The 24,443-nt window shown below is 41.4% G+C and overlaps 1 protein-coding gene and 1 long non-coding RNA gene across 7 annotated transcripts in view; one reads left to right on the top strand and one right to left on the bottom strand.

The window, feature by feature from the left end:
• Window positions 1-529: 529 nt before the first annotated feature.
• On the bottom strand, window positions 530-4,601 carry LOC143437041 (uncharacterized). Of its 5 annotated transcripts, XR_013106740.1 has the most exons (5): window positions 4,413-4,601; window positions 4,132-4,189; window positions 3,301-3,482; window positions 2,672-2,841; window positions 538-1,136 (listed from the first exon to the last, which is right to left on the bottom strand). It is a non-coding gene; the product is annotated as an uncharacterized LOC143437041 (long non-coding RNA). The 5 variants fall into 5 exon arrangements; XR_013106741.1 differs by having other exon boundaries at window positions 530-1,136; window positions 2,672-2,844; window positions 3,301-4,189; XR_013106739.1 differs by having other exon boundaries at window positions 531-1,136; window positions 3,301-4,189.
• An 18-nt stretch (window positions 4,602-4,619) lies between these two features.
• Window positions 4,620-24,443, top strand: part of Exd2 (exonuclease 3'-5' domain containing 2) — a 33,420-nt gene continuing 13,596 nt past the window's right edge. Inside the window, exons 1-4 of one of the 2 annotated variants that reach the window (XM_076921844.1) lie at window positions 4,653-4,761; window positions 9,958-10,082; window positions 15,526-15,985; window positions 20,367-20,623. In XM_076921844.1, coding sequence (XP_076777959.1) covers window positions 15,572-15,985; window positions 20,367-20,623 — 671 coding nt within the window. In that variant the 5' untranslated portion in view covers window positions 4,653-4,761; window positions 9,958-10,082; window positions 15,526-15,571. Of the gene's footprint in view, window positions 4,762-9,957; window positions 10,083-15,525; window positions 15,986-20,366; window positions 20,624-24,443 lie in introns of both variants that reach the window. The other variant, XM_076921843.1, reaches the window with a different exon arrangement.

Here is a 24,443-nt window from a genome sequence, read left to right as displayed (position 1 = left end):
CTAATGCTTCTGAAACATGCTGAACTGTTAAACCATGGGAGGCCACTTGGGTTTTTTGTTGTTATTGTTGTTTGTTTTTGTTTTGTTTTCTTTTGAGATAAAGTCTCTTTACATAACCTGCTTGTCCTAGAACTTACTATGTAAACCAGGCTGGCTTTAAACTTGCAGAGATTCACCTGCCTCTGCCTCCTGCGTGATAAAGGCATATGCCACTTGAGCTGGGCCTCAGGAGGCCACTGTTTTAGAGTGAGCTCCTGAACCAGGTCCAAACAGACTGAAGTGGAGTCACTCATGCTAAATGTTACAAAGCCGAATGGAAATTGCAAGGACTTAGATTCCCCAAACAGATCGGTTTTTCCTAATCTGTTGGATTCCAGTTTATGGATAACCGGAGACACTGTACTAAGGAAGTTCTCTCTGTTGTGGCACTTAGAGCAGAGCAAACCCAAGTAATCTGACATCAGGGCTCAGGGTCTTATTTCTACTGTTATTTTCTTGTTCTTGCGATATAAAATCTACTGTTCTTCCATTTCCCAGTGGGACCCCAAGTAAAAGTCAATTCAGTCCATACTAAATTTACTATAGTTTTTAACTTGACAGAACCAAGCTATCCTAATTTCTGTCCCAATTTTACCAACTTTTAAGTCTTCAGAAATTTGTTTGGGAACAAACTAAGCTTCTTTTTTGTTTGGGTTCTTTTTGTTTGTTTGGTTGGTTGGTTGGTTGATTTTGTTTTTGAGACACGGTGTAGGCATAAATTTTTTACAACCTACTTTTAATAAGGGTTCAACATCTCCTCTAGCCCACCACCCAGCAGAGGTAGTGGAAGATAAAAGTTATTAGGATGTGGGGGAAGTGGACCTGCTCAGCAGTAGTTCTTTGGGGGTGAGCTCCATCTGCTTGGGCAGCAGTTCAGTCCCATAGCAAACACCAAGCATGACGTAGCAGCTGCAGACCAGTCCTTTCAGCAAACAGACACCAGGCAGCTGTAGTTCAATCCTGAAGAAACCACCAGGCTCTCCAACCATCCTGAGGTGAGGCCACGGAAGTGGCAAGCTGCCGCAGGAACCTCATGAGCAGTTCTTGGGCACGTTTTTCTCAGTGGCAGCATTATCACAAGTTGAGTTCAACAAACGCTACGTAAGGTGAACCAATACATACATGCATGTCTTTAGTGAAGAATAGAGAGGTGGGGCAAACTTAACCAAAGCTCAGTGCTCATCTCCCTCTGTCTGTAGGGTCATATTTATACTCCTTCAAGAGTCCTTTCACATGTTTGCTATATCCAAACATCCTTTTACCTGTGTCTGCTTCAGGAAAACAGTTTTTGATGTGTCTGCTTTAGCTAGACATCCTTTCACCTGTGCGCCCCAGCAAAACATCATTTGGCAAAGCTAACATTCCAAAGAACTAGAAGTTTCCACGTCAACACAGTTTCTCTGTGTAGCCCTAGCTATACTGGAACTCGCTGTGTGGACCAGGCTGGCTGAGAACTCAGAGATCCACCTGCCTCTGCTTCCAGAGTGTTGAGATTAGAGGTGTGTGCCCCTGCTGACTGGCTGAATTTTGTTTTTATTTTCTTTTGAAACAGAGTCTTATTTCTGCCTGGTCTGGGACTTCCTGATCCTCCTGCCTCAACCTTCTATGTGCTGGTATTGAAGGCATGTGCCACTATTCTCAACTCTCAAGCTTGCTTATGTCTGTCCCCTTTCTAGATGACAAGTTTGCTAAATTCGTTCTCACTATCCCCCTGTTTTCTAGGATTAGGACCATCAGTGGTTTGATCTCCTAGTCTCTGAAAGGCTAGGCTTACAGCAGACAACTACCCAGACCATGTATGAGGGCAGAGCTCTGACTCACAAGCTCTGCAACAATCAATCAGCATGGTCAGGACTTGGTCAATGAGTTAGCGTCCCTACATTTTACCCACACTTCCATTTAAAGACAAGCCAGAGAAAACCAAGTCAATCACAGAAGGAGCCAGTCTCATAGTTAATCCAGCAGCAGCCCCTTGATAATGACATCTGAGCTGGAGAGGTGGCTCAGTGGATTAAGAGTACTTGCTGTGAAAACACCAGGGCTTGAATGCAAATCCTCAGCCACTGTGTGGCTGGGCCTGTGACCCCAGCACTGTGAGAGGGTGAGACAGGACAATCACTGGAGTGAGGCTTGCTAGCCAAAGAAGGATTTGGGGACAGGAGTTTCATATGCTTCTGAGCTGCCATGTGGGTGTTCAAAAATTGAACCAGGATCCTCTGCAAGAGCAGCAAAGGCTTACAATCATTGAGTCATCTCTCTAGCCACCCCACCTTGAGGTTTTATATATTTAATGTACTTTGTGGGGGCATGGTTGGGATAAAGTCTTGCTTAATGTTAGCCCTGGCTGGTCTAGAACTTGATATATAAATCAGAGTGGCCTTGAATTTGTAGTAATACTTCTGCTTCAGCCTCCTCAGTGCTGGGATTTATAGGTATGTACCATAATACTTGTCCTCTCCTCCCCTCCCCCACACCCCGTGTGTGTGTGTGTGTGTGTGTGTGTGTGTGTGTGTGTGTGTGTGTTAGACAGGGCCTCTGTCATATAGCTGAGGCTGGCTGAACTTGGTCTTCTTGCCTCCATCTCCCAAGAGCCGGAATTACAGGCTTATGCCTGCCACCCAGCTTCTATTACCTTCAACTCTCTGGTGGTGATATTTCTTCTGTGGTCTACATGGCTGTGGCCTACATGCCATCCGACCATTCTTTGTCCTCCAGCTCCAGCAGATCCAGAACTAGCTTTGTGTTGCCTTCTTTCAAAGCTGGATTCAGAATTTGTTATCGATTTCAACTCCTCCAAAGAATCTACTAGAACAAAGAATCTATAGTACAGAATGACAGACTTTACTGAACTTTGTCTCTGGCAAATCAAACACCTTTTTTGTTTGTTTGTTTTGGGTTTTTTTTTTTGGGGGGGGGGGTTTCAAAACAGGGTTTCTCTGTATAGCCCTGGCTGTCCTGGAACTCACTCTGTAGACCAGGCTGGCCTCGAACTCAGAAATCCTCCTGCCTCTGCCTCCCAAGTGCTGGGATCAAAGGCGTGCGCCACCACTGCCCGGCCAAACACCTTAAACTTTTCTCTTTTCCTTAACAACTCTCTTCTATAGATGTACTCTACTTCCAAGAACTTTAGACCATTGCTGATTCTTATCTAATTTTCTGAGTCTGTATTCCCCCCCTTTCTTCTCTCCGTCCCTACATCCCTCTCTTTTTTTTTCTTTTAAACCAAGTTTCTAATGTTGGCCAAGCTAGTCTCAAACTCACTACTTGCATGGTCCATGGCCTTGAACTTCTGATCTTCAGGCTTCCTCCTCCCAAGTGCTGGGGTTATAGGCATGTGCACTTATATAAAGTGCTGGGGTTATAGGCATGTACACTTATTTTATATAAAGCCTTAGAGTTCTTGTCTCCTTGTCATCTTCAGTTCAATCCTTTAGTGACTCCCTCTAAAACAAAGAGAATTCACATTTAACTTATGGATTGTTCAGTGACTTATCCCTTTGTGTGGTGTCTGAGAATATCACCATGCCTAACAGGACTTTATGGAGTTCTAAAATTATTACAGGCATTTTCCCCAAATTTCTGTGTCTTCAAAAGAAGATATGTTCTCACTTCTAACATTGTATGTGTGCGCTCAAGTGCTGCTGTGGATGTTTCCAAATAGCTTCTAAGCTTCTTGAGTGGACAGAGAAAGATGAAAATGTATAGAAAAAACTCCTTCCTTCTTGAGACAGGGTCTCACGTAACCCAGGCTCACCTCAAATTTATCACTGTAGCCTGAGGTCTATCCCAACCACTGCATAAACTGGGTGGGCCAAGCCTATCTGTAATCCTAGCACTTGGGAGACGGAAGCTGGCAGATCAAGAATCTAAGATCAACTTTGGTTACATATTGAGAGTTGGGAGCCAGATTGTGCTACACAACACCCTTTTAAAAAGTTAATCCTAAATGAATGGTTTCATATACAGACAGTGTTGTGGTTGTTATAAATGAGGATATGGGGGCCAGGAGAAATGACTTAGCAGTTAAGAGCACTGGCTGCTCTTCCAGAGGACCCAGGTTCAATTACCAGTCCCCACACAATAGCTCACAACCTTTTATAATTCCGGTTCCAGTGGCTCAACGCCCTCTTCTGGCGTCTTCAGGCATGCACTTAGTGCACAGGCATACAATGGAGGCAAACGGGGAGAGGGGGCGGGGGAAGAGGAGGAGAGAGAGAGAGAAGAGGAGAGGATAAATTATTAATGGACATAATATATAATGCGAATGAAGAGAGCATTCTTTAAACAGTTTCCTGTTTTCCTGCTCGAATATAAGAAAATGAATGTGGTATGAAAACGGTTCCCAGGGTAAAAGAGAAAATTACACGTCTTACTTTGTATTTGTGAGTAAAAGTTCAGTAGGCTTCTCCCTTCAAAGCCAAAACCAAATGACGAAGCGCCATCTCAGAAAACACCACTTTTCTGAAGACATTAAGTCTTCGCAATTTTAAACCATCCTTTAACAGAGAACCTAGGGGAGGAAACAGCGGCCCTAGCGGCTTCCGTACAAAATGGCGCGGCCCATAGGCACACACCACGGGGGTTATATCCTCCTGGCCAGCCACTGGGCCGGAAGTGGCTACGGCTTTTACGCATCCGGGTGGGTGCGTCCAGACCGCCGCGGGGGTTCCAGCTTGTCAGCGTGAGGTGCCGCAGGTGTTCCGTCGAGGCTGGAGGCCGCAGGTAAGTGAAGCTCGGGTTGGCAAAGTCTTCTCGGGGATTGTGTGCCTGGCAGAGGGGTTTCCAGCGTGGCTCGAGGGTCGTGATGCTGAAGGTACCACTTTGCGCGTGGGCGACTGTTGGGCTGCAGTGGTGCCCAGGCGTAGTTGGCACTGCCCCTCTCCCCGCCCTGAGGCGCGGCCTCCTGGCCCCTCACTCGGTGTGGGCGGTTGAGCCCTCAAGTTCGGGGAGGACTCGCCCCGCCATTGGTCCCCAAGCCTTCCCGGGCCGCCCCTTTCCATCCGCCCGTCTACTTGTCAGGAGCATCCACCAACCCTTCAAGGCTTCCTGACCTAGTCAGTTAAAAAGCAGCCCCCGCCGCGGTTCCTCCCGGCTTCAGGGGACCCACCCCACCCTGGTACCTGCGGGGACACACCGCTCCCTGCCCGGAGATGTGCTAGGAACCACCTCTGGCTTTGGCTTTTCACATCCGCGGGGCAGATCAAACTAGAACTTTAAATCTTATTTATTAAAAATGGATATCTGTTCATCAGAATTTAGATAACTCAAGTTTTTTTTTTTTTATAACTCAAGTTTTTATAAGCTTTTGATACACTATTGGGCGAAAATTCCCTTATGTAACCATTCCTTGGAAACAAAACTGTTTTGTTTTTAGTAACTTTTTTTTTTTTTTTTTTTTTTAAGACAGGAGTATTGGGGGAGGGAAGGGTCTCTCTTTCTGGTCTGGAACTCTGGAACTCAGGGATCTGTTGGCCTCTGCCAGTGCTGGAATTAAAAGCTTCTACCACCACACCCGACAAGATTTATTTTTGTTTGTGTGTGTGCGTTATCTGGAGCCAGAGTTACAGACGCCCATGAGCTGCCTAGTGGGAGTACTAGCTAAATTTGCTTCCTCTGGAAAAGCAGCTGGTGCTATTGATTTATTTTATTGAAAATACATCTTTTTCTCGTCACATAATATATTCTGACTATAGTATCTACTTTCCCCTTCTAATTCCTCCCCACCTCCCTTCCCATCCGGATCCACTCCCTTTCTGACTCATTAGAAAACAAACAGGCTTCTAAGGGATTATAACAAAATAGAATAAAATAAAAAATAAGATAAAACAAAACCATCAAATCAAAATTGGACAAGACAAACAGAAGACAAAGACACCAAGAGAAGGCATAAGAGTCAGAGACCTTTTTGTTTGAACACTCAGGAATCCCAGTAACAGAGGACTTGTTGAACACCTGCGGGGGCCCTGCGCATGTGGGTCCTGTGCATGTAGCCTCAGTCTCTGTGAGGTCACATGAGCTTTATTCAGTTCATTTAGAGGGCCTTGTTTTTTAGTGTCCTTCATCCCCTCTGGCTCTTACATTCTTTCTACCTCCACTTGGGGGTGTGGGTGTGAGGTTCCCTAAGCCCTGAGGGGAAGGATTTGATGGAGACACAGTAGAGCTGAGTGTTCCAAGGTTTCTCACTCTGCATAATGTCCAGCTGTGAGTCTCTATTCACATTCTGCTACAGGAGAAAACTGATGATGGCTGAACAAGGCACTGATGTATGAGTATAGCAGCATGCCATTAGGAGTCATTTTATTGCCTCCTCCTCTATGAACAGTCGTGTTTGTTTTCACCCAGTTCCCTAGATTATCTAGTTTCTGGCTCTTGGTCCCCACAAGCAATGTTGGATATAGGTTCCATCTCATAGAGGGGGCTTTAAGTCAAATGAGATATTGGTCAGTTACTCAACGAGCTTTGTGCTACCACTGCCCTAGCATATTTTGGAGGCAGGACACCATTGTAGATCAGAGGATTTGTGGCTGGCTTGGTGTATTCTCTTTTGGTAGCAGGCAGAGTAGCTTCCTTCCTGTACCAAAACACTAGACCATAGGGGTGAAGGCTTGTATAGGTGCTAGCTTGTTTCTCCAGGTTCAGTGAGTTCAGCAGTGGGGTTTTGTTGTTGGATTGTGGAGAGCACTTGAGTCTTGGCAACAGACTCAGTTGTTCTGGGATGAGACCTCTTTGGCCAACAATTCAATTAGGTATAACCCAGTCCTAGTTCTTGAAGCTTCATTTGGTGACAAGATATCTGGCTGGGACTCTGTCTCCCCCATTATTTGGCCATTATATTTAGATCATCGTTATATATTTATTTATTGTAGGAAGCTTCTACTGTATTAGGTTTCCACACTCCCCCTCCAATGGCCCTTAATTTTAGCTATCTCTCTCATATTCCCTCCATCTTCCCACTTGATTCTCCTGTTCCAGCCCCCACCTCATCCATCTATAACTATTCTACTTTCTTTTCCTAACAGGAGCTATCTGTTCCTCTTACGGGCCAACTCTACCTAATCTTAGCAGTTCTATGGATTGTAGCTTGGTTATCATTGACTTAACTAATATACATATAAGTGAATACCACATGCAAGTGCTAACTGAATTAATTATATACAATAATGGATTTTATTATGATATTTTCATACATATTTATATTGCAATGATAAAATGTATAGCAACTAAAACATTTTGATAATTATCTAAACTTAAAAGTATGGTTATAAAGTTTAATATAGAGAAGAAATTATTAAATTTGGTCAAGTTTGTTTTCAAAACACACTTTAAAATACTTATTTTAATTGCAGTCCATATACATGATCTTAAAAAGTCATGTAAAATATTTAAACAAAATATCCTCTTTGAATACTCTCTTCCCATCTGCATCTTTACTTTAAAAAAAAAAAAAAAGAACTTATAGAGATGCCTCTGCCTCCGGGGAAAGGCCTGAACCACCATGCCCAGCTGTTTTATTTTGTTTTTGTTTTTATTTTTATTCTTTTACATACATACCTTGGTGTGTTTGTGTGTGTGTGTGTGTGTGAGAGAGAGAGAGAGAGAGAGAGAGAGAGAGAGAGAGAGAACACGCAAGCATGTCCAAGCATCCAAGCTCAGAGGACAGAAGAGAGCACATGATCTCCAGAAGCTAGAGTTACATGCTGTTGTAAGGTGCCCAGTGTAGATGATAGAAACCAAACTTGGATCCTTTGAAAGAGCAACAAGTCTCTCTCTTTCACTTTTTTATAATTTTATTTTTATTATGTATATGTATGTGTATTTTGTCTGCATATATATCTGGAAAGCCAGAAGAGGGTATTGGATCCCTTGGAGTTGGAGTTATAAGTGGTTGTGAGCTGCCATGTGGGCGCTGGAAATTGAACCAGGGTCCTTTGGAAGAGCTACCAATGCTCTTAACCACTGAACCATCTCTCCAGCCCAAGCAGCAAGTTTCTTAAGTTCTGAGTCATTTTCCCAGCCCTGTTTTAAATTCTTCTGTTGTTATTGTTTGTTTGTTTTTTGAGTAGGGTCTTTTGTGTAACAGTCTGACTGTCCTGAAACTCATTTATACATTAGGCTGGCCTCAAACTCACAGACATCCACCTGCCTCTGCCTCCTGAGTTCTGGGAATATATGCTCCTATTTTTAATTTTTTTTTAAATAAAAAAATCACATTTATCGCTGGATATGGTGGCACATAACTTTAATCCCAACAGTGGGAGGCAGAAACGTGTGGGTCTCTCAGTTCCAGAGCAGCTGGGGCTACATAGTGGGATCCTGTCTCACAAAAGTCAGGTGGAAAGCTAGAGAGAGAACTCACTGCTTTTCTGGATTGTCCACACTGAATTCCTAGCACCCATGTGGCCATCTGTAACTCCAGTCCCTCTTCTGGCCTCCTCAGATGCTGCACACATATTGTTGTTGTTTCTCTTGGTTGTTTTTGAGACAGGATCTCCTCTGTGTCTCCCTGGCTGCCTTAGAACTCACTATGTAGACCAGGCTGGCCTTCAACTTACAGAGATCTTTGCCTCTCTGAATGCTGGGAATATAGAAATATGCCACAATGCCCAGCCCATCCGTGTGTGTGTGTGTGTGTGTGTGTGTGCATGAATTTACATGAAGGGGGGTTTGATCTAAGAGATCAAAGAAGAAGATTAAGAAGATGGAGGGGGTGAGTAGGATCAAAGCACATTATATGAAGTTCTCTAAAAACTAAGAAAAATCATATTAGACTTACAAATGTGTACTTTTATATATATGACATATTGTACATACTCTGTAACTTGATTTATTTTTAAAAATGGGTACTAAAATGATTTTGCCCATCTGTAGAGACAAGCCTACTCTTTCTGCTTGTTCTTTTAACTCCACATCATGCGGACATTCCATAGCATGTGAAATTTGGTAGGTTTCTTGTTTTCCACTCTTGCTTACCCAGTGCCAGCATCCTTCCATATGTTTCTGTGTGCCCATATGAACAGTTTGGAGATAGATCCCTGTAGGTAAGATTGCTAGGTGGGAGGCTGTGGACACCTAATAATACCATATTGCTTTCAAATTGTGTGTCAAAATTCCTGCTTCTCCTAGGCTTTGGGTTTTGTTTTTGATGTTGTTTATATGTTTTTGTTTTTTTAAGACAGTGTTTCTCTATGTAGCCCTGGCTGTCCTGGAACTCATGCTATAGACCAGACGGGCCCTGAACTCACAGAGCTCCACCTGCCTCTGCCTCCTAAGTGCTGAGATCAATGGTATGTGTCACCACGCATCCCGGTATCACTGTTCCTTGTCAATCTGAAGGATTAAAAATGATTTCTCATTGCTATTTTGCTTTATAGTCTCAATTACTACTGGGATTGAACATCTTTTCATAGTTGGCCATTTTTCTTTCTTTCTTTCTTTTCTTTTTCTTTTCTTTTCTTTCTTTCTTTCTTTTTTTTTTTTTTTTTAATACTACTCTGCATGCCGGGCAGTGGTGGTGCACACCTTTAATCCGAGCACTTGGGAGGCAGAGGCCAGCCTGGTCTACAGAGTGAGTTCCAGGACAACCAGGGCTACACAGAGAAACCCTGCTTTGAAAAACAAAAACAACAACAACAACAACAAAACTACTTTGCATTGGACTGATCTTTTCTTATTGTCTTATAGTGGTGTTTTATAGAGTCTCAGACCTAATCTTAGACATTTTCATTACTTATTTTTGAGACAGGATCTCAGCTCAGGCTGGCCTTAATTCATCAACCTCCTGGCTTTACTGCCAATGCTATGATTACAGGTGTAGCTGTGTACATTGTATTTTATATTATTTAAAAATTTTAAAAGACTTGTTTTATTTTTAACCATGTATTTGTGTGTTCATGTGTGGGTATTTGCACATGAGTACAGGTGCACATGAGTACAGGTATACAAGGGACCCATCGACATACGACGCTTGAGCTGGATTTACAGGACGTTGTGAGTCACCAGACGTACATGCTGGGAACCAAACTTAGGTCTTCTGCAAGAGCAATGTAAGCTCCTGGCTGCTGAGCCATCTCTCTAGGCCCTTATTTTATTTTATTTTATTTTATTTTATTTTATTTTATTTTATTTTTGAGACAGATCTCACTATGTAGTTCTGGCTGGGTCTGGAACTTGCTATGTAGTCTTGAACTCAGAGAGATATGTCTACCTCTGCCTCCAGAGTACTGGAATTAAAGGTTTACACTATTATATCTGGCTTTATTTTTAAATTTATTATATTTTTAATTGTATATATATATGTGTGTGTGTCTGTAAATAGGTGCAGATTCCTGGAGAGGACAGAAGGGGACATGGAGTCCCCTAGAGCTGGAGTTACAGGTGACTCTGCGCCACTGAGCATGGGTGCTAGGAACTGAACTCAGGTCCTCTGGGAGAACAAGAAGTAGTCTTAACTACTGAGCCAACTCTCTAGCCCCCAGATATGTATGTTTTAAATATTGATTCTCAACACTAATTTTTAAAGTAAGGATTGTCCTTTAACCATGCTGAATAGTCGTAGAAACAGCTTTACATCTTGTTTTCCTTTATTGGTTTTTGCTGTGTGTATTTGTGTTATTGGTCTCTACCATAGTGGTTCTCAGCTGGGAGATGTTTGCCTCCCAGAGACCACTGGGCAACATCCAGAGAGTTTGGGTTAGCTGAAGTGGTGCTGTCATTGGCATCAGTGAGGAGGTGCCAGGGATTGTGGTGCTGAACATTTTGCAGTGCCCAGGATAGCCTTCCCCAATGTCTGGTATGCCGAGAATGAAACATTCTGTGTACTGTTAAGACAGAGAAAGCTCTTTCCCCTACAGTTTGTTTGTTTGTTTGTTTGTTTTAAATTTATTTTCTTTATTTATGTGAGTATACTGTCACTCTCTAAAGACACACCAGAAGACAGCACCAGATCCCATTACAGATGGTTGTGAGCCACCATGTGGTTGCTGGGAATTAAACTGAGGACCTCTGGAAGAGCAATCAGTACTCTTAACCACTGAGCCATCTCTCCAGTCCCAAAGAATTATTTCTTTATTTTATGTATATGAGTACACTGTAGCTGGCTTCAGACAAAGAGAGCATCAATCCCTTTACAGATGGTTGTGAGCCACCATGTGGTTGCTGGGAATTGAACCTAGGACCTCTGGAAAAGTAGTCAGTGCTCTTAACTGATGAGCCATCCCCTGTAGTTTATTTTTAAGGATTTTTTTTTTTTTTGTTTTTTTTTTTTGGTTTTTTTTTTTTTTTTTTGGTTTTTTGAGACAGGGTTTCTCTGTGTAGCCCTGGCTGTCCTGGAACTCACCCTGTAGACCAAGCTGGCTTTGAACTCAGAAATCTGCCTGCCTGTGCCTCCCAAGTGCCACCACTGCCTGGCATTAGTTTTTCTTTACTTTCTCTAGAATTGGTGTGTAGTATGTATTACAGCTTTCCAATCAGTGTTTCTGTAAATATTTGGTCTATTTTTGAGCTATTAATCTGAAACTCCATATTTATCATATATTGATTAATTTTTATAGACATACAACATCCCCGTCATACTTGGTGGTAATGCTTTTTGATATTTTGGTAAGGTAAGTTCTATGATCTTATTGAAAGGCTTAGTTCATCTGCTCACATGTTCATTTACTTTTTTAAATGTGTGTATGTGCATGCGTGTGTGCGTGTGCAGGCCCTGGAGCTGGAGTTAAAGGCAGCCGTAAGCTGCCTGACACAGGTTCTGGAAACTGAGCTCAGGTTCTCTGGAAGAACAGGAAGCACTGTCCTTGCTGAGTCATCTCTCCATCCTCATGTCCTTATTTTTTAAGTTGGCTATTTTTGGTTTATTTTTCAGATTTAATTTTAGAACCAGTTTGTCAAAATAGTTTTTAATGGCTTTATTGCAGTATAATCTATTGTACAATGGTATACAAATTGGTAATATTTATATAGTCATAGAGTTATGCCACCCTCACCACAGTTTAGTTTTAGAACACTTTTATTATCCCCTCATAAAACCTGATCTATTTAAAAGTCATTCCCCAGTCCCCAAGTTCCTAATGCCTCATTTGTAGGCAACTCCTCATCTCTCTGTCTTGTCTTTTGCGACTAGCTTCTTTTATTTACCATGTTTCCAAGGTTTGTGCCTAGTAGAACATATATCAGTACTGTATTGCCAAATAAAAGTCTATTCTATGGCATATTTCTTTTTTTTTAAAGAATTTTTTTCTTTGTGTTTGTGTGTTTGTGTGTTTTGTGTGGGCACTCTTAAAAATACCAGAAGAGGGTATTGGATCCCTGAAAGCCTGGAGCTGAGCTTGCAGGCAGTTGTGAACCACCTGATAGGCACCTGACAGGGGTGATGGAAATCAAGCTCAGGTCCTCTGAAAGAGCAACAAGTGCTCTTAACCACTGAGCATCTCGCCATTCCTAAGGCTGTGTTAACCACAAAGTGGATGGATTAAAATAATGGAAATGGATTCTCCCACAGTTGAGGAGACTAGAGGTACATAATTAAGGATTAAGGTGTTAGGAGGACTACACTGTCTCTTTGGTGGGGAGTTGGGGATGGGAGAGTCGTTCTTGCCTTTTAGCTTCAAGTGATAAAGAGCCTTGGGTTTCCTTTGTTTGCATGACTAGTCTCTGCCTCCGCCTTTTCCTGGCTTCTTCCCCATGTGTCTGTTACTTTGACTCTCTGTCTTTCTTTTGCTGTAGGATACCAGTCACACTGGATTAAGGTCCACTCTACACCAGTATGACCTTGTCTTATCTTGATAACATATGGAAGACCCTATTTCTTAATAAGGGCATAGGCACAGGATCTGGGGGCTAGAACGTCAGCTTACCTTTTTGGAAGACACAGCTCAACTCACAACCTGTAGCTAAGCTGTTTTATGTGTCTTACCAGTTATACACTTTGGGTTATTTCCACCTTGGGGCTGTTACAGACAGTGCTGCTGTGCACTTTCTGTGGATGTGTTTTCATTCCCTTCCATGTGCGGCTGTAATGGAACTTGGAGCCCTGTGGTGTCTTTATGCTTAACTGTTGAGGACCTGCCAGGCTGTTTTCCAAAGCAGCTGCACTGTTTGGCATTCCCACTGACAGTGTGTGAGTTTCTCATTTCTCCACAATATTGCCAGTTCTTTTTATGTGCCTTTTAGAGAGTTATGGTAGTGGTTTTGGAGCATTACGTCATTGTAGTTTTGAGTTGCATTTTTCCCAATAGTTAATGATGTTGAAGAGCTTTTCGTGTGCTATTTGGCCAGTGCTCAGTTGTCTTTCAGATTCATAGTCTCAAATGAGGTTTTTTAATTGGTTGATCTGTTTTTTAAATTATTGAGTTGTAAGAGTTTATATTCTAAACACATTACCTTAATAGATACATGGCTTGCAAATATTTTCTCCAATTCTTTAGGGTCCGTTGGGAATGTCTGGGTAGCTAATTTCTTTCCTTTCCTTTCCTTTCCTTTCCTTTCCTTTCCTTTCCTTCTTTTTTCTTTTCTTTTCTTTTTTCTTTCTTTCTTTCTTTCTTTTTTTTTTTTTTTTTTTGATCTGGTTTCTCTGTGTAGCTTTGGTTGCCCTAGAACTAGCTCTGTAGACCAGGCTGCCCTGGAACTTACAGAGTTCCACCTGCCTCTGCCTCCCAAGTACTGGGACTAAAAGTGTGCACCACTACCACCCAGCTGCCAATTTATTTATTTTTTTTAAAAAAGGCTTTAAAAATGAGGCTTATGTTGAATATGTGTTTTATTTGAAGATTTTTAGAAAATAGTTACTGTAATTTGGATGTGGTGTCAACCAAAAGCCCATATGGTAAAGGAATGTACCCCAGTGTAGCACCATTGGGAGATAGTGTGACCTGTGGAAGATGGGGTCTTGTGGGAGTCCTTAGGTTATCTGGGGTAGATGATTTGAGAGACCTTGGGTCCTTTGCCAGCTTTTTTTTTTTTTTTTTTTTTTTTTTGAGATAAGACCTGGCTAGTCTAGAATTAGGTAGGTAACCTAGGCTTCAAACTTGCTGTCCTTTCTCAGACTTAGTAATTCTGGGATTACAGGTGTGTGCCTAGCTTCTATGAAGCATTAGAGTTTTTTTGTTTGTTTGTTTGTTTGTTTTAATTCTAGGCTCTGGTCTTCCCTAGAAGTTCTCTTTGTTTTCTGTGATAGAAACACAAGGACTCTGTATATCACTTCTGTGATTGACTCTACTTGCCTCTAACAGATTCCCCCAATTCTGAGTTGGTCTTAGATGAGCTTCTCGCCTCTGGATTTCCTTTTAGTGAGAATGATATGAACTCAGACTCTGTATCTGTCTTAAGTACAAACTTGGGTGGGAATTAAACTCTGTTCTTCTACAAAATTAACAAGCACTCTTAACATTGAGATGTCTCTCCAGCCTTTCTTTGGAGACAATTCCTACATTTCCCTTTTCTGCCTCCCAAATGCTGGGATTACAGGTGTGTGTGACTACCTTTCTATTTTTATTTTTTCTTTTCTCTCTCTCTCTCTCCCTTCCCCCTCTCTCTCTTTCCCTCCTTTTCTCCTTCCCTCCTCCCCTCCCTCCCCGCCTCTCAAATTCTCAGTGCTGGAGGCTGTACCTAAGACTTTGAATATGCTGGGCAAACCATCTACCACTGAGCTATAATATAACCCAGCCCATTAAAATTAAGTGTGTGTGTGTGTGTGTGTGTGTGCGTGTGCGTGTGCGTGCGTGCGTGCGCACGCATGCGCACGCGTACATGCATGCACTATGGGAAGTAGGAACAACTTTTGAAAGTTAATGCTCCTTTTTCCCCATAGGTCCAGGGATTGAACCCAGGTTACTAGTCTTGTCACCAAATGCTTTTACCTGCTGAGCCATCTTGCTGGCCTTCACTCTGATTCTACTTTGTATCATTAAGAGAATCCTAGGCAGTTGCCAGAGTGCAGGTGAATTTGTGGAAGCAAGAATGAACATAGAACTGGAATAACAAAGCATAAAGATGGGGCTGGAGAGATGGCTCAGCGGTTAAGAGCACTGACTGCTCTTCTAGAGGTCCTGAGTTCAACTCCCAACAACCACATGGTGGCTCACAACCATCTGTAATGGGATCTGATGCCCTCTTCTGGTATATGGTGTACTCATATACATAAAATAAATAAATAAATATTTAAAAAGAAAAAAAGCAAAGCATAAAGATGTGGTGCTACACACTTGTAACTTCAGCACTTAAAGGTAGAGGCAGGAGGGTCTAGATTTCAAGGTCATCGCTAATTATGTAATAAGTTCAGAATCAGCCTGGACTGCATGAGACCCTGTCTCAAAAATAAAGTAAAAAACAAAAGTATAAAAATGGGGGAAAAATCTAAATCTTAATTGTTTTGTGTCAAAATTTGTATTTTTTTTGTGGGCACAGAGATTTGGACTTTTTAGTGGAAAACTTGTCTATGTCTAAATTTGTATTCTATTTATAAATATATTTTTGACATTTGTTTTGCAGATTGTGGGATCAGTGAAATGCTTTCCTAAACAGTGAAAGGCTAAAGATGTCTAGACAAAATTTTGTGGCTTTGACAGTGACCACCCTTCTGGGTGTGGCCATGGGGGGATTTGTCCTGTGGAAAGGCATCCAGCGTAGATGGAGTAAGACAAGCAGAGTGATGCAGCAGCAGCCACCGCAGCAGGAGCCACCACAGCAGCCGCCGCAGCAGCAGCAGCAGCAGCAGCAGCAGCAGCAGCAGCAGCAGCAGCAGCAAGTGCCTGGTGGGAGGGAGTGGCCCCCTCCAGAAGAAGACCAGCTACCCTTTGGTGCCCTGAGAGCACCCAGAGCCTCATGGGAGGAGAGGATACTCCGGGCAGAGGTGGTGACAGTGTCTCAGGAGGCAGAGTGGAATCAAATCCAGCCCTTTCTTAAAAGAGAGTTGGAAGATTTTCCAGTACTTGGAATTGACTGTGAATGGGTGAGTGAAAAGGCTTAGATTAAAAAGCTGAAAAAGAATCTTATTAGTTTTCCCAGTTTGGGCCAGGGGAAGTCAAGAATAGACTGAGCTCAAGGAGAATTACTTTGTTCTGGACTTGCTTGTACGTGTACCTTAGCAGATGATGCTGATGTCCTCCAGATAGGGGTGATCTTGCAGTTGTTATTCTGGAGTTTGGTGCCTTCATGAGTTTCACTTTTACTGAACTGGACAAGCTAATTAATTAGCTTTTCCGAGGTTTTGTTTTTTTGGTTTTTTTTTTGTTTTTTGTTTTTTGGTTTTTTTTTTGTTTTTTTTTTTTTTTGTTTTTTTTTTTTACTTATTTGTAACTGGAATGTAAGGGCACCTCCTTCTAGTGACACAATCTAAGTATTCAAGTAGATAATTGCTATAAGAGCTTAAGTGCAGGTTTAACTTACAGCACGTGTTCATCAGGCACCAGCTGCTAGCTAGGCATGGTGGTGCACACCTGTGAGCTCAGCACCCTGGGATGCTAAGGCAAGAGGATCAGAGCAAGTTCAAGGCTATGCTGGGCTATATTTTGAGTTTGAGGCTAACCTGGGTTTGTAAACTGAGGCTCAGTCTTAAAAAACAAACAAACAAACAAACAAAACCCACTACCACTCTACGTACCTATTTTAGTTTTTGTTTTCAGTTTGTTTTTGAAGGCAGATTCTAGGCTGACCTTGAACTTGATATGTAGCTGAGAGTAACCTTTAACCTCCTAAGTACTAGATTCAAAGGTGTTTACTACTCCACTGGTTAATACTTATTTAAAAAAAAGATTATTTATGGGTATGTGTGTACCACCATGTCCTCTGTATGTGGCAGACACTATGCCACACTATGGGGCAGACCCAGGGGTTCACACATGCTAGTCAGGAGATCTAGCAACTGAGCTACATTACATCCCTAGCTCTTCACATAAGTTTTCTTTTTCTTTCTTTTTTTTTTTTAGGTTGGTTTTTCTTAAGTTTGTTTTTGTGGTTTATGTGTTCTCGTATATGTATGTGTGTGTGTGTGTGTATGCGTATGTGTGTCTATATATATATATATATATATATATGCTAGTGCATGTCTGCTGTGCTATACATGTGAAGGTCAGAGGGCAACTTTGTGGTTAGGGACAGCATGGTCCTGACCTTAAGGACTTAGAACCTTGCAGGAGAAGGCATACAGACCAAGTTCATGCATGTAGAAAATGACATGGTAACTACCATGTCTCAAAATGTATTTATCAAGCACAGTGTCACAAGTAGTAGTAGGAGAGACATTTCATACTCGAGGTAACCAAGGCTATAAAGAAAAATAGGCAATATCACAAAGAATTACATTAAAAGTTTCCAAGTGATGCTCCTGTCTCTGGCTTTCATTTCTGTGGAATGATGGGAGTACAGATATGCACCACTGCATTGGCTTTTTACATGGGCTCCAGAGATTAAACTCTGCTTATTCCATTTTCTTTTTTAGTACTTTCACCTTCTGGGCCATCTCCTACCTCCTGGTAACTGTTTCTCTGAGACTGGGTTTTATTGTGTAGCCTATGCAAGCTGAAAAGTCTAGATCCTCCTGTCTGCTCCATTTCTGAGTATTGGGATTATATACTCTTTTTTTTTTTTTTTTTTTAAAGAAGTTTATATTGTTCTATGTGTATTTGTATGTGTGCAGGTCCCAGCAGTGGTCTGAAGAGGGCTTTGGATCCCCTGGAGCTAGAGTTATAGGCAGTTGTGAACAGTCCCACACAGGAACACAACTTGGGTCCGATGCGGGAGCAGGAAGTGCTTTTAACCACTGAGTCATCTCTTCTGTCCCTCTTGCTTTTGGGTGTGGGTTGGCTCCTTGACACAGAATGTTGTCTAATGCTATGACTGGCCTAGTACTTACTTCGTTGTTAAGGCTTATCTGGACCTTGCAGCAATCCTCCTGCCTCAACCTCCTGAGTGTTGAGATGACAGTCACACACTCTATGCCTAGTCCTTATATCAGTTTTTTAAGAAATTATTTCTGGTACCTATTGATAATAAAATACTCATTGTTCTGAAAATGCCTTTTTTTCAAAGTCTTGTAAAAATATTTTCTATGAGTGTAGTATTTTAGCTTTGTCATTTTCAAGACTGTATTTCATTGTTTTCTGGTTTCCATTGTTGCTATTGAAGATAATCGCCACTCTATTTTATTGATTCTTTGTAGGTAATTTGATTTTTTTCATAACTCTGAAGATATGCTAAGTTGAGTCTAGATTCAACTTGGGATTCAGAAAGCTGTCTGGATATGAGAACTTTTTTTTATCATTTTGAATTTTTTAAAAAGATATTTTATACTATTTTCTTTTGTGGTATTAGAGAGAGAGAAAACGAGAGAGAGGGAGAGAGAGAAAGAGGGAGGGAAAGAGACAGACAGACAGACAGACACACATGCACACGCACACACACACACAGAGACAGAGAGAGACAGAGAGAGAGAGAGACAGAGAGAGAGAGAGAGAGAGACAGAGAGAGAGAGAATTTTTTATTACATAGCCCCAGTTGGCTTGGCACTTGATATGTAGATCAGGTTGCCCTCATGCTCACAGAGATCCACCTGCTTATACCTCCCAAGGGCTGGGAGTCAAAGGTATGTTACCGTAACACATGACACCAGCTTTCTCCTGAGGATATAAACAAATGGCCTACTTGGTAAAACAGTGCCTAAAAAGAAATTCTAAGGCTTTGATGAGTTAAATCACCAAATTTAATTGTGCTGTGTTGAATAGAAAGGTAGAATTTAAGGGCAAAGACTCTTACATTTTGTTTTTAGTAGTAATTCTTTGTGGTGTTGACTATTTTCTCTCTGTAATCTTGATTGTCTCAAGTATTATAAATTTCTTCTCCAGGAACTTGTGACACTGAAGTATTTATCATGTCATTTTCTGTGTGAGAAAATGGTCTGTATGTCTCCTCTCCAGAAAAGTTTAAAGTCCCTTAGGCTAAGGGCTATACCATCCATAATTCTGCAGGCATGACGTGAGCCTCAAACACAGGTCAGAGCAGGCAGGCTTCCTCATCCTCTTCATTACTAACATGTTGGCAGATGATTCTGTGTTGTGAGGAGCTTGCAGGATGTGCAGGATGTCCAACAGCATCTGCATTCTACCTGCTAGATTCCTACATAGTCTCTTCTTCCATTGTGATGACCAGAGATTTCTCCAGACTGAAATTTCCCTTTAGGGGTGAAATCAGTCTTCCTTTAGAACTGTTATAGACAGTGGGTAGTTTGAGTTAAAATGCTGTTATCCCATCATATTTGATAAGCTGTTTTACCTATAGGCTGAAATTTTCTTTTCCTGAAAAATGAGAAGGAATTTATTGGGTTTCATCTGTTCTTCAGATTGCTTTCAAAATTCTTAAACCTTTAAAAGGAATTCCTTAAAATAGTTCCTTAAAATAGGAGCAAATTTTGTGTGTGTTTGTTTTTCTGGAATAACGTTCTTTCAGCATTTTATCAAACTTATCTATGACTCCCAAAGGATTAAAGATTGATATAAGTATATTGATAATGTGCATAGTGATTTTTCTTCTTTTAAGATATAAAGGTCCTACCTGTGTTCAGCATCTGTGCTTTGTTTTTGTTGTTGTTGTTTGTTTGGTTGTTTGTTTGTTTGGTTTTTTTTTTTTTTTGATGAGCTCTATTTGTGTCTTTGTCCAACCAGGATCTGTTACACTGTACTCTTCTCTGATATTTGTTTTGTGTTTTTGAAACAGGGCCCCACTATATAGCTTTGGCTGGCTTGGACCTCACTATGTAGATCAGGCTGGCCTTAAACTCAAAGATTACTCCATATCCCATCCTGAGATTAAAAGCAAAGGCCTCGCCCAGCCTCTACTTCCTTTTGAAATTTGACACTTGAGGCAGTGCTGATAAGGCAAATGAGGGCAGTTACTAGCATGTGCCATAGAGCATCGGGTATGGTGCCAATTGGCACTCTGCTCTTAGCCTTTTTTCGTAGCCTTTTAAACCCAGCATGTCTCCTCTGACTGAAAGTGTGTGTCCCAGAGCTCCTGAGTCAGCCGGTCACTATTTATAGACTGTTCAGATTTCATGGTCTGGAGTTGGCCCTGTGAAGCTTATTCAGATGGCTGCTTTATAAGGCCGCATATCTCTTAGAACAGGCTTTCACTGCATTTAACTTCAAATCCGTTCTGCTGCTCCCTTTGGTAAGCTGTGTCTCTTCTACTGTTTTGTTGTTGTTGCTGCTGTCTTTTTGTTTTGTTTTGCTTTTTTTTTTTTTTTTTTTTTTTTTTTTTTTTTTTTTTTGCCAGAGTTTTCTTTTGTCATGCTGCTGTGCAAGGATCTGAACTATGTGCTCTGTCTTTTTCTTTTACAGGTGAATTTGGAAGGCAAAGCCAGCCCTTTGTCACTCCTACAGATGGCTTCCCCAAGTGGCTTCTGTGCATTGGTTCGCTTGCCCAGGCTGATATATGGAGGCAAAACACTACCCAGAACACTTTTGGACATACTGGCAGACGGTGCTATCTTGAAAGTAGGAGTGGGATGCTCAGAAGATGCCAACAGGCTTCTACAGGATTATGGCCTCATTGTCAGGGGATGTCTGGATCTCCGCTACCTAGCCATGAAGCAGGGGTACGATTTGTATGCATGCCAGGATTCCTGTGGGGGGCAAGCACTGTTCGTGAGCTGTAGTTAACTAGTGATAAATAATGAAGCATTTAGAATTCATTAGAAACCTAAAGGGTTTAGAAATGCATATTGAATTTATGAGGAGACATACCGATGTCTGAGAAAGTTTACTTGACTAAAATTTCTTTTTTGATGAAACTCTAAAAGGGGAGGTTATAAACCAGTGGTCCACTAGCTAAGTTAGAGCTGTAAGCTTTGTTTATTTTTTTCCCCCATCTGAAATCTGTTTTAAATCCAGAAGACTAGATATAAGAATCTATATTTGTGTAACTTTGCAGAAATTACATGACCTGGCCTCAGAGTCCAGAGTTGTAGGTGGCAACAATGGGCCAGGTTTGATTTTTCCCTTTTTGATGTGCATACTCAATTTTTAAAAAATAATTTAATTATTTTTATTGTATGTATATTGGTGCTTTGTTTGCCTGTATGTGTGTCTGTGTGAGGATTTCAGATCTTTGGAGTTAGAGACAGTTGTGAGCTGCCAGTAGGTGCTGGGAATTGAACCTAGGTCCTCTGGAAGAGCAGTCAGTGCTCTTAACTGCTGAGCCACCTCTCCAGACCTGTGCATATTCAATTTAACTTCCCAAATCCACACCACTCCATGATAAACCTAACTTCTAGTCAGCAATTGAGTTTGCAAACCGTGGTTAGCCTTGACCTTGACTTGGAGAGAAAGGCTTCCCTCTTAGCTTTTCCTTCTGGGGGACCAATTTCATCTCATCTTTCTGGGGATCATGTGGAATTCCTCAGGTACACACACAGTTCTCATCTATTATTTATTTATTTTCTTAAAATCTATTCCTTTCATGCATTTGTGTGTTTTACCTGTATGTATGTTTATGGAGGTCAGAAGAGGACACTGGATCCCCTGGAACTGACATTTCAGAGTGGTGTGAGGGACTGTGTGGGAGTTGGGAACTAAATGTGGATTCTCCTAGAGCCTCAAATGCTCTTACCTGTTGGATCATCTCTCCAGAAACCACAGCCCTCATTTATCCTGACAGGAACTGAAATAGCCTCTTGACCTGTCTTAAATGATATTTACTATAAGGTGGGAGAGTGTCATAATCTCAGAGAAGGCTTAATTAAAACCTGTGCCTGTCTGAATTTTTGAGCATAAGTGGATTTTTATTTTGGTTTGCTGCCCTTTTCACTTTTTTTAGTGAAGTATATTTTTTTCCTAGCATTCTATGAAAATATTATTGTAAAAATTAAAACTCTTTAATTTGAACTAAATTTGAGCTAGAGAAGAAAGCTGCACTATTTCTTTTTTGTTTGTTGGTTGGTTTGTTTTTGAGACAGGGTTTCTCTGTGTAACAGCCAGAACTCCAGAACAGCCCTGGCTGGCCTGGAGTTCACTAGGTTGTAGACCGGGCTGGCTTCTAATTCACAGAGATCTGTCTGCCTCAGCCTCTGGAGTACTGGAATCAAAAGCATGCCACCACTACTTGGGCCAAAAGCTGCTGCATTTCACTGACCTCTCTGCATTCTTCTGTATATAGAGGGTAAGAAGTTGAGTCAGGAGCATACAGCATGTCTGGATTGTTAGTGCTGTCGGTTACCAGCTGTGTGACCATTATAAGGTGCTAAACCTCAGTGTTTCTTATCTAGAGAAATAATAATCATACCTTATAGGGTTGGTGTGAGGATTAAATGATTAAGCAATATGAAGAATTGAGGAATACTTTATGTTATATATAGTACTATATAAATTTTAATGTTAACTACCATTATAATCATATCACTATAATTTTGGTGGCATAATCATTTGATTTTCTGATATCTTCCTATGCATTTGGAGACACATGAATATATGTAAATTGAAAGTACATTGAGTTCTCTGTGTAAATGCAGAATACTGAGTGTCAATTTGGCTAAAGATGGGCTGGGTGTGGTGGTTAACTCCTATAATATCAGCACTCAAGATGCTTAGACAGGAGGGCCACAAATTTGAGGCCAGCGTGGCTAGATCATGGGCCCTTGTCTCAAAAATACCCCCAAAAGAATTAGGTCAAAGATGAATATTATCATGAAATGATAAGTATACAAGTTGTGTTTAAAAATGAAAATGAAATTGTGCATGTGTTCAGGTGCTCACACATGCGTGGAGGCCAGAAGTCACTGTGGAATGTCTTCAATTGTTTTTCATTTCATTTTGTGTTTGTTTGAGACAGGATCTTATCATATAACCATAGCTGGCCTAGAACTCACTATGTAGACCAGGCTGGCCTTGCACTCGAGACCTGCATGCCTGTCTTTGCTTCCTGGGTGCTGGGATTGAAAGCATGTATCACCATCACCATCCCACCACTTTATTTTTGAGACAGAGTCTCTCACTGAATCTGGAGGTCACAGGTTTGGCTGGCTGGCCTCGTGCCTTTGTTTCTGCGTCTTAACGCTGGGATTACAGGAGTGTTCTGCCATACCTGGCCTTTTTCATGGGTTCTGAGAGATCCAGCTTCTTATGCTTACAGAATAAGTACTTTACTGATTGGCTCACTCCTCCAGAACAAGAGTGAAACTTGTATCAGACCCTTAATTTTATTTGGATTTTCTTTTTTTAAATGTTTTCAGTACTGAGAATTGAGCTTTAGTTGAATTAATTAGGAAAGTGCTATTTCATTGAACTGTATTTCTGGCCCAAGACCCTTCATTTTAAATGAAATTTTTTTATAATTAAGAAATTATTAACCATTATTGACATTCCCCAGCGCCTATTTTATCTCATTTTATTGCTGGGCCTTTGTACATACTGTCTAAGTATGTGCTTCACCACTGAGCTACGCTCTGGGCTCTACTTTTGTGGTTTTAAATAAAACTGAAGTTTAGTATCTTCTCCCATATCGTTAACTTCCATGAATTTAACTAAGACCTATTTATTTTATTTAAGTATGCCTGGGCTTTTTTGTGTTTTTGGTCTTAGCCGATGAAATGTAACTGTTGACTGCTTGTTTGGCAAGGGAAGGCTTCTTGTTCTTCCTCATCACAGTGGTTTTGGTTCCTGCAATCCCTGAGGAAACTGTGCTGTGACACTGACAGGAGCCTTTGCCTGCCAACTCGCTGCTCTGTGACTTCCAGATGCTCATTCTGGACCATTGTCATATATTGTCTGCTTTTATGTACTGATTTTTCTTGTTATTATTTGGGTACCAGGGATTGAATCCAAAGCCTCGTGCATGCTAGGCAAGTATTCTCCCACTTAGGTTTCTAAGCCAACTCTCCAGCCCAGGTCTTTACACTTTCATCTGCATTCAAATGAATATACACACACATACATATCCAAAGATTTAAACATTTTAAATGAATTAATGACTAAGGTTTCACATAGCCCTGCTGGTCTCGAACTCCATGTAGCTGAGCATGATTTTGGTCCAGGAATTGCAAACATGTACCATCACACTCCCTCTTAACGTTTTCTGTGTGTATGTGAAGTTCATTCTATTTACTTAAAATTTAGTTTCTCTGAGTGTGAGAGAGCATGTGTCCCAAGGACATGTGGAAAAATGGCTCAGCAGTTAAGAGCACTTACTGTTTGCTCGTCCATAGGTCCTGAGTTCAATCAATTCCCAGCAACCACAGGGTGACTCATATCCCATCTGTAATGGGATCTGGTACTCTCTTCTGGTGTGTCTGAAGACAGTAGCAGTGTTACCTACTTGTTACCTATTTGCCCATTAATATCCATTTGCAGTTATGGGGATTGGGGATTAAACTCAGGTTGTCAGGGTTGGTGGGAGGTACCTTTGCCCTGTGCCATCTCTCT

Source organism: Arvicanthis niloticus, chromosome 23, assembly GCF_011762505.2.
Source record: "Arvicanthis niloticus isolate mArvNil1 chromosome 23, mArvNil1.pat.X, whole genome shotgun sequence".
NCBI classification, from domain to species: domain Eukaryota; kingdom Metazoa; phylum Chordata; class Mammalia; order Rodentia; family Muridae; genus Arvicanthis; species Arvicanthis niloticus.
This window is presented reverse-complemented; position numbering and strand designations above follow the sequence as displayed.